Genomic DNA, 9,748 nt, shown 5'->3' with positions numbered 1-9,748 from the left:
AAAAAAAGAATCCAAAAGCAATTTAGCCACTGGACCTCATTCCCCTATCAGAAATTCATCCACATTCTCCAATGAAGTCAACAGACCAGATCTGAGTAAGGGAAACGGAATGGAAGTTGGCATAATTTTTATGAAATGCCCCTACATCCTAATGAAGGAGCATGGACTTGTGGAAAGAGCACAGGCCTGTGAGTCAGAGGACCCGGGTTCTAACCCTGGCTCCACCGCTCGTCTGCTGTTTGACCTTGGGTGAGTCACTTAGCTTCCCTATGCCTCAGTTCCCTAATCAGTAAAATAAGGATTCAATTCTTATCAATTATTACTACTACTACTACTAATAATAATAATGGAACTGATGATATCTGACTCACTGGCTAGTTAATTCTAGGGAGATTTAAAGATCAGAACACTAAGAGGCAATCTGAAAAACAATCAGATTTTGCATGGGACGAATCCATTAATCTATCTTTTTAAGATCTCTAGAATGTAAGCTCATTGTGGGCAGGGAATGCAACTTTTTATTGTTATATTGTACTTCCCAAGTGCTTAGTACAGTGCTTTGCACACAGTAAGCACTCGATAAATACACTGAATGAATGAATAAGTTCTATCTTCATGTGATAGCAATGCAGAAGGGGATGTTGGATCTCATCACTGGTTGCGGTACCTCTGAAAATGAAGGACAGCTAAATGTACAGAAATGTTTTGATGGGGATCTTTCCCTCTTAGAAGGAAGTGCACTTTGGCCAAACTGCATCTGTTTCCTCGATTAAAATTTTTCTTAGAAATTATCTGCTTAATTAGAATCTGAAACAATTCAAGCAAAGTAGAGAAAGTTAGGCAAAGACAGTAAGAACTAAGATAGAGATTCGTGAGATCCATAAGCCAAATGCATAATCATTTTTTTAAGCGGCATAGAGCAAAATTGGACATTTTCTCTCAATAATCATGTCATCAAATCCTAGTAGTTTCACAAATTTATATTGAAGAGAAAAAAACTCCAGCCTAATTTTAGCCAGGCCTACAATGCTTTGCATTCAAGTAGCCACACAGTGAATTAGCATGTAAATCAGCCATATAAATTACCACACACCTACATGCCATGAGAAAAAAAAAAATCAGACGAGGCCAAAGAAAAAAAGGCAGCAGACAGTAGAAATTTGATAAACCCTCCAACTTTCCTCTTTATATGGCTTTTATGAGAATTTATGGTGTAGAAGTACTTTAGAGTTTATAGGCTATAGTCAATCATTTTGGTTTCTTGGTCCAGTGATATGAGGAACTGTAGGGTGCTTTTTTTCGTGGGGGGTAGAGGGGAGGGGCATGACAAGGGGTGGGAAGAAGAGGTGATTTATGTAAACATGAAATTAGACCAATATGGATTGAAAATCACCCAAGGCCAATTCAAATGTACATGAATGTGAGACCTTGTGAATCTCCCTTGCCATCAAGAAAATAAAGTAGCCAGAAATCTAACTGGTTAAGTTATTCAACTTAGTCTGAGTCATTTTAAGCCAGGTAGTATACGAGCTCCAAGTATCTTCTTCTTAGGCTTAACGTTTTTTGAGAATTGCTGTGATTTCTAGCAAAGGGCCCAAACTGACGCGATAACAGCACTGTGATGCCTCGGCCCAATATTTTTGGAAGAGGAAAGAGCATTTTAAAACCTCACCATAGCTATTTCCTAGGAAATACGTAGAAGGGGCAGGACCCAGATCCTCTCAGATCATCAGTGTTATCCCATTTCAAGTGGTTAGCCGGCCGACTTGTTTCCACCCGGAATTCACCTTCCAGCAAACCGGTTGCCCTTCTTGAGCGTCCCCTGGTGCTCTAGATAGTTCCAGTGGTGAAACGTATGGCCAGAGTAACCAGACAAGCTTGACCCTGAAGGGATTGTGTTGAGTCCATCCGATTCAGTGTGTGGGTGGCAAATGTCACCCCATCGCCCCCGCCCCGCCGTCAGACAGTTTTCAGTCTCAAAACCTTGGAGAGCGGTTCCTTGGCACTGGAGTACATGAGGTAAGAGCCCGTGGTTGTGTTGAAAGCCTCCCAGTCCCTACATCCAAACGTTGGAAGGCTGTGAACTGCTACGAAGCCTTCGTAGCCTTGCCACCTGAAGGAGGAACGAGCAGGGGTCAGTCTCCAAAGGATGACAACGACCCCCTCTGAGTCAACAGTTCCCACACGAGGCTAAAAGGGAGAGGAAGGCCGGATCTTTCTTCTATCCAGCGTACGGTCCGTGTGGTTTCTTTTTTTTTTTTTTTTTTGGCTCTCTCCTATTGATTGATACCAGTTTCCAATGGCAAAGACCATTGTATCACCATTTAAGCAATTTTCATCTTTCTGTTCCTTGGCTTAATATAGAGGAGGAAACCCTAAATTTCTTGAATGCATAAAATGCAGAAGAATAGGGACTGTGTTAAGTTTTTGGTCCATGCTAGATGATAACAATTATGCTTTTAAACTGTCCAGTGATATGAGGAACTGTAGGGTTTTTGGGGTTTTTTTGTGGGGGGTGGAGGGTAGAAGTACCGTGCTCTAGTGGAGAGAAGCAGCGTGGCTTAGTGGAAAGAGCCCAGGCTTGGGAGTCAGAGGTCATGGGTTCTAATCCCTGCTCCGCCGCTTGTCGGCTGTGTGACCTTGGGCAAGTCACTTCACTTCTCTGTGTCTCAGTTACCTCATCTGTAAAATGGGGATGAAGACTGTGAGCCCCACCTGGGACAACCTGATAACCTTGTACCTCCCCCAGAGCTCAGAACAGTGCTTGGCACATAGTCAGCGCTTAACTAACACCAACATTATTATTGGATGGGGCAAATTTCACATCATTCGCTAATCACACTGAAATACATCAAAGGGATAATAAAAATGCGGTGTTTGTTGAGAGCTTACTATGTGCCAAGCACTGTGCTAAGTGGAGGAGGAGATAGAAGATAATTAGATCAGACACAGTTCCTGTCCCAGTCTATGGGGAAGCGGGAACATATTTCTGAGTCCCTATAAGTAGATAAGCATCAATTGAAACTAAAATTTTGAGTTATCCAGGAATATTGCCTCTACCTTCACCATCTTCTCAAGCCCAATCTCCCCATGATCATTCCAGATCTCGGGTCTCTTAGCAGGCTGTCAAACAATTTCAAGATTTACTACCAGATTCCCACTTCTAGATTAGGTGGTCATGTAGGAGAGGCAGTGGATGGGTGACTTAAAAAAAAATGCCCACCAAATTTAGTTTATACGTGGTTTTTCATGTATTTTTCTGCATTAGATTGCTTTCACATTATCTCGTTTTTGTCATCACAATATCCCTATGAGGCAGCAAGAGGCAGGAATCGTTAGTCTCATAATACAGATGAGGAAACGGAGGCATAAAGAAGTTAAGTGACTTTCCCAAGGTCACACGGCTGGCAAGCGGCAGAACCGATACTAGAACGCAGGTTTTCTGATCCTGGCTTTTTCCGCTGGACGATTCTCTGACACTCACCTCCCCTGTCCTAAGGAGCTAGACCGATACTAAAGTAATTGTCCCAGCTCAATGTTTCATCCAGTTCAATATTTTATCTCGGACAGTGACATTAGAGAACTTGGACGAACAGTTAATTCTCTTTGACATCCATCTTGACGGTTTTGAACATCCCAAACCTGGCCATTCCTAACCCAACTTAGACCTTTTAACCAATTTAATCCTTCATAAGCATTTTAAGATTACCGACCTTTCCTTCTAGTCATATGTCTTGGACCAACTGTTCAGAAATTGATCTAAACCCTTCTAGAGCCTAAATGAAATCGGACTGCTTTTGCCTTTCACTCATCGTAAATAATTAGTTTTCCTGAAGGGGTGTCTGGATTCGCTCATTTTAGAATGGTGTAGAAAGCTGAGGAAGAATAAGGTCACACGTCCCAGGAAAATCTTCTGTCTTGTCTTATGCCATTTCCGACCCATAGCGACACCACTCTCTCCCAGAACATCCCGCTCTTCATCTGCAGTCGTTCTGGTAGTTTATCCACAGAGTTTTTTCTCTGTAAAAACACGGAAGCGGTTTACTGTTGCCGCCTTCCGCGCAGTACACTCGACTCTCTGCCCTCGACTCTCTCCCATGCCGCTGCTGCCCGGCAAGGGTGAGTTTTGACTTGTAGCAGATTGCCTTCCACTCACTAGCCACTGGCCGAGCTAGGAATGGAATGGGTAGGATAAGCCTCTGCTTGGCTCTCCCTCCCGTAGCCGAGACTGGTAGAGTACTGGAAACTCTCCAGGTGTGACCCTGAGAGGGGTGGAGAATCTTTACCTGTATATAATACTGTTCACAAAGAAGGAATCACCATCAAAGGAGTTGGCCACCACCAGAAAATAATCTTCTCCAAATGAGAAAAACTCCCAGTCCAGAGCACTGCAAAATAACCAGGTATAAAAATGAAGATGTACAGGAGGAAACAATTTAAAATGACTCTAGAAACCCCTGTAGGTCCTTAGTTTATAGATGATTTGGTAGGAGAATCTGATGCAGCTCCCGGGCACCTCTTCTATTTCCATAATTTCATGGGCTAACCAAGAAGAGCTTGGGGAGCCTGGAGAAGGTAGGTAACTCATCCCAGAGCTTAAATGCCAAACAAACATTTCCACTTCATACCGTACACAATTGTACTCTCTCAAGTGCTTAGAACAGTGCCCACAGTAAGCACTCAATAAATACCATTGATCGATCTACTAATTATATAATCTCGCAGAGAAGATCAATTGAGAGTGGCTCCTGGGGACAATAACCTTGGCCACTACCCTCCCCGCTTCCCGGATGTTCATTTACGACAAGGTTAAAGCCAAGGCAGTGGACAGACAACCTTCCCCCCAAAATGTAGAAGAATTTGAACCAAGCAAGGAGCAGCTCCCATGTGCCACCCACAGAAAAAACGAAGCCTCTAAACACCAGCGTGCTTTCCCAAGTTCTTAGTACAGAGCTTGGCACATAGTAAGCACTCACTGTATACCACTGATTGATGTGTGCCTACACATATTCGTGTATATAACCCTAGGAATCCTGCCTCGGCTGCTCTGAGAATGTTTGAATCACAAAGAGGAATGAGACGGCTAGTCCAAGGGCCCACGGGGGCTAGTGGAACTGGCCTTCCGTAGGATTGCAAAGGCTCTGGAGGTATGGTAACTTGGTTTAGAGCCAGTTGGAAGTTTGAACCGGGTTTGAAGCAAGCAAGAAGAGGAAATGAACTAAGAAAGAGCTGCTGAGAATGCAAGGGAGCCGAGGGGGTGGTGGAGAACCTAGGCTAAAACCAAAGTGTAAAGAGTCCAGAGTAGAAGAGAGAGCTCGGAGACACTGAGAAAAGAAGCCGGAAGAGGAGATCAGCGTAAGAGGGGGAAGAACTGGCATGAAGATGGCTGGGGAGAGATAGAAAACCATGAGGCATGAAAATGGGCAAGTAGATAGAGGAGAGAAAGCAAGGATCTTTTAGTTCTGCACAAATTCTTTGAAGATTTCCCCTAATGTGGGTGTGTATTAGGTATATACAGTAATATGTGTGCATCTATCATATAATGAATATTGTTGCTATAAATCATCTGTATAAACCTAATTAAAATAGCTGTGCATATTTATGTCAACACTTTAATTACTTACGGTTATTATACAAACAAGTTTGATAAGTGGTTTTACACTCCAGTGTGTTACACATTTTCTCAAAATAGTTGTAGAAGCCAAAGAACATCATATAACAACAACAGTCATAAGGAAGCAGCGTGGCCTTGTGGAAAGAACATGGGCCTGGGAGCCAGAGGACCTGGGTTCTAATCCCAGATCTGCCAACTGCTTGTTGTGTGACCTTAGGCAAGTCACTTAACTTCTCTGGGCCTCAGTTTCCTAAACCGTAAAATGGGGTTCAATATCTGTAACCCCTCCTTCTTGACTCCATGTGGGATGGGAACTATGTATGACCTGATTAATTTTTATCTACTCCAGCGCTTATTCATTCATCCAATCGTATTTATTGAGTGTTTACTGTGTGCGAAGCACTGTACTAAGTGCTTGGGAGAGTACATCAGCGCTTAGAACAGTGCTTGACACAAAGTAGACACTTAACAGCGTGGCTCAGTGGAAAGAGCCCGGGCTTGGAAGGCAGAGGTCGTGGGTTCGAATCCCGGCTCTGCCACTTGTCAGCTGTGTGACTGTGGGCAAGTCACTTCACTTCTCTGTGCCTCAGTTACCTCATCTGTAAAATGGGGATTAAGACTGTGAGCCTCACGTGGGACAACCTGATTATCCTGTATCTACCCCAGCGCTTAGAACAGTGCTCGGCACATAGTAAGCGCTTAACAGATACCAACATTATTATTATTAACAGATACCATTAAAAAAAAAAGTCACCTGGCAAAACTAGGGAAGAAAACAACGTGCAAAGAGCTCAATTCAGGATTACAACTACTCTGGTTCATATCAGCATGAAGGACTGATTAGAGGCCAATATTAAGTAACAAAACTTGGTTACATTTTTTCTAAGTCGATAGCTCTTTATTCTCAAAATCTGACAAATTTCTCCTTAATTCCCAGATACCCCAAAGCATATAGAAATCTAGATTATGAATCGCTTTAGTCAGTTGCACGTAGAATCCCAAATACAGCCCAAACTTTGTTTTTCAAAAGAAGTGGGGAACGGAAGGTGTTAGGTGATTAAAAAGGCTGGTTTTCTAAGAATCTGGAGTGACCAAGTAGGGGCACTGCATAATCACACCGACGGCGTGAATAAACCCTATGAAGGACTGAGAGAAGGTGGGAAGTTTTTGCAAAATAACAATGATAGTTAATAATAATAGTAATAAGTGCTTACTCTGTGCCAAGCACGGTTCTAAACACTGGGATATATACAAGGTTAGCAGGTTGTCCCACGGGGGGCTCACAGTCTTAATCCCCGTTTGACAGGAGAGGGAACTGAGGCACAGAGAAGGCAAGTGACTTGCCCAAAGTCACAGAGCTGACAAGTGGCGGAGCGGGGATTAGGACCCACGGCCTCTGACTCCCAAGCCCGGGCTCTTTCCACTAAGCCACCCTGCAGATGCAAACTCCTTGTAGGTAGGGACCCCACATCTACCTACTCTAGTGAATGGTACTTTCCCCAAGTATTTGCACAGGGCTCTTCGTACAGTAAGCACTCATTAAATGCCACTGATTGACTGACATCAGTCAGGATCTTGGGGTTGGGCAAGGAGCTGAAGCAGTTTGTTATTCAGATTTTACCCAAATGCCTCAGGGCAGTGGCATAACTATGGGGAGGGATAAATCATCAAGTAGTCCTTCTGCACAAGGAATTAATAATGTCCAGACTAGCCAAGTGTAGAGAATATCCGATATACCGATTAGCCGAGCTTTCTGGTTGTCAGGTGCCAGACCCCAGAAACAGAAACCTTATTGTAGGCAAAGAAACCGAAACGGGTCGTCGGATCACATAAACGGGAGGCAGAGTTGGAATTGTTTCTCGTGCTCATCCTATAAGCCCTGTTCATCTTTAATCTGAATCGTTATTTCATCATGAATGCACCTCCTTTTCACAGTATTTTCTATGTAAGGAATGAGGAAGAAACACAAAAATAATAATAAGCAACTATGCAAAGAGAACTTAAAGAGTTTGGAGAATCAGCAAGGCCAGTTTTACCAAACAAATTGTAAATGATACCTGTAGGTGGGAATGTCCTGAAATTTGACAAACATCTGAGCGGTGATGTTAAGCTCATAGATGACTGAGTTGATGGCATAGGAGTTATTTTGTATTAGAGTTTCACTGTCATAACTGTGGCTGTTGGCCACAGCCAGAAAGATCCTGTCTCCAATGTAGAAGACTTCCCAGTCTGCAGCACCAAAAGTCTAGGACAAAATGAAGAGATTAGACGAAGATGAACATGGATAATAAATATTGGGGGGGGGGGGGGGAATAAGTGAAAATGGCAATTTTCACAGAGCCAACTCATCCCAAAAGAATGGAAATTGAATTCAAGTGGACTGGAGGAAAATGGGAACATCTCAAAGTTAACTTGTTGGATTCAGCATGAAAGAAATCTAAATGCCCAGGTGATTTCAGATTTGTCCCAGAGTATTTGCACTAGTATCTATGAGACACCAAACAGGAAAAGGAAAAGAAACACTCCCAATTCCTTAAGATCTAGCTGCTTCCCCATATTCACGCCCTCCCTGGGGGCACAGCAAGGAAGCAACCCCCTGCCCGCAGGGCCTCACAGACGTCACCGACCTGGGTAACGCCGGATCTCCGGGACATCCCTTTGGGAGCGAAGAGAGTGGAGAACGCTTCCCCGTGGAAATTTTGAGGCTGGGAGAAAGGGAAATGGTGCCTATAATCTGGTAGCCTTGGAGTGCCATTTCCACCCTCTCCCCTGAGGCATCCGCACTTAGCTTGTCAGTCAGTCAGTCAATCGTATTTACTGAGCCCTTACTGTGTGCAGAGCACGGTATTAAGAGCCAGGGAGAGTACAGTAGAACAGACACAGTCCCTGCCCACAGTGAACTTACAGTCCAGAGGGGGAGACAGACATTAATTCATTCATTCATTCCATAGTATTTATTGAGCGCTTACTATGGGCGGAGCACTGTGCTAAGCGCTTGGAATGTACAAATCCATAACAGATATAGATAGTCCCTGCCCTATGATGGGCTTACAGTCTAATCGGGGGAGACGGACAAAAACACTAGCAATAAATAGAATCAAGGGGATGAACATCTCATTAAAACAATAACAAATAAATAGAATCAAGGCGACGTATATCTCATTAACAAAATAATAGAATCAAGGTGATGTACATCTCATCAACAAAATAAATTGGGTAATGAAAATATATACAGTTGAGCGGATGAGTACAGTGCTGAGGGGAAGGGAAGGGAGAGGGGGAGGAGCAGAGGGAAAGGGGGGAAAAATATTAATATAACCAAAGGTGAAAAGGAGAAGCACCAGTGAGCATATTTTCCTTTCTCTCCTACTCCTGCTCCCTCTCTCCCCTACCTACTTCTCTCTTCTCTTCCTTTCCACTATTTCCCTCCTTTTCTCCTTCATCCCTTCAAATCCCAACCTCCAGTAGCACACCCCTTGATGCTTCCCTCCCAGTTCTGTTCCCTTGCTCAAACTGCTTGTGAACCGTAAGCAACAACAAACGATAAAACCGGAGGATAGATGATGAACATTGAGGCCCTGGGACACCGGTAGGTGCGAATATCCTGAAATCTGACAAAATCTATGCAGTGATGTTAAGCTCATAGATAACTGAGTTGACAGCATAGGAGTTATTTTTTATTAGCGTTTCCCTGTCATCACTGTGGCTGAGCCAGGAAGATTCTGTCTCCAACGTAGAAGACTTCCCAGTCTGCCGCACCAAAGGTCGAGGACGAAATGAAGAGAATGGAGATGGAGATATGGTGGAAAAAAAATTGAAAACGGCAATTTTCACAGAGCCAGTTCATCCCAAAAGAATGGAAACTGAATTCAAGTGGACTGGAGGAAAATGGAAACATCTAAAAGTTAACTCGTTGTATCCATTATGAAAAAAATCTAAATGCCCGGGTGATCTCAGACTCCGGAGCAGACTGGGATGGAAGCAGACCACCGAGCCCCGCAGCTTCACTGAGTGACCCGTGTTTGGAGGATGAATGATGGCGGTTTACCCAGGCAGCTTCAGCGAGGACAGCCCCAAGCTAGCAGAGGGGGCGGAACAAATTTTAAAGCCCAGTCGCGTACGCCGGTTCATGTG

At 43.8% G+C, this 9,748-nt stretch overlaps 1 protein-coding gene and 1 non-coding gene across 2 annotated transcripts in view; both read right to left on the bottom strand.

Moving 5' to 3' along the window:
* Nucleotides 1-1,156: 1,156 nt before the first annotated feature.
* TSPEAR (thrombospondin type laminin G domain and EAR repeats) overlaps nt 1,157-9,748 on the bottom strand; it is a 48,466-nt gene continuing 39,874 nt past the window's right edge. The window contains exons 9-11 of the mRNA XM_029069549.2: nt 7,672-7,859; nt 4,287-4,388; nt 1,157-2,113 (exon numbers count right to left, since the gene is read on the bottom strand). Of these exons, the coding sequence (XP_028925382.2) occupies nt 1,960-2,113; nt 4,287-4,388; nt 7,672-7,859 (444 nt within the window). The 3' untranslated portion in view covers nt 1,157-1,959. The remainder of the gene's footprint in view (nt 2,114-4,286; nt 4,389-7,671; nt 7,860-9,748) is intronic.
* On the bottom strand, nt 4,130-4,272 carry LOC114813643. The gene has a single exon (XR_003761360.1). It is a non-coding gene; the product is annotated as a small nucleolar RNA SNORA7 (small nucleolar RNA).

Source organism: Ornithorhynchus anatinus, chromosome 7 (genome assembly GCF_004115215.2).
Source record: "Ornithorhynchus anatinus isolate Pmale09 chromosome 7, mOrnAna1.pri.v4, whole genome shotgun sequence".
NCBI classification, from domain to species: domain Eukaryota; kingdom Metazoa; phylum Chordata; class Mammalia; order Monotremata; family Ornithorhynchidae; genus Ornithorhynchus; species Ornithorhynchus anatinus.
This window is presented reverse-complemented; position numbering and strand designations above follow the sequence as displayed.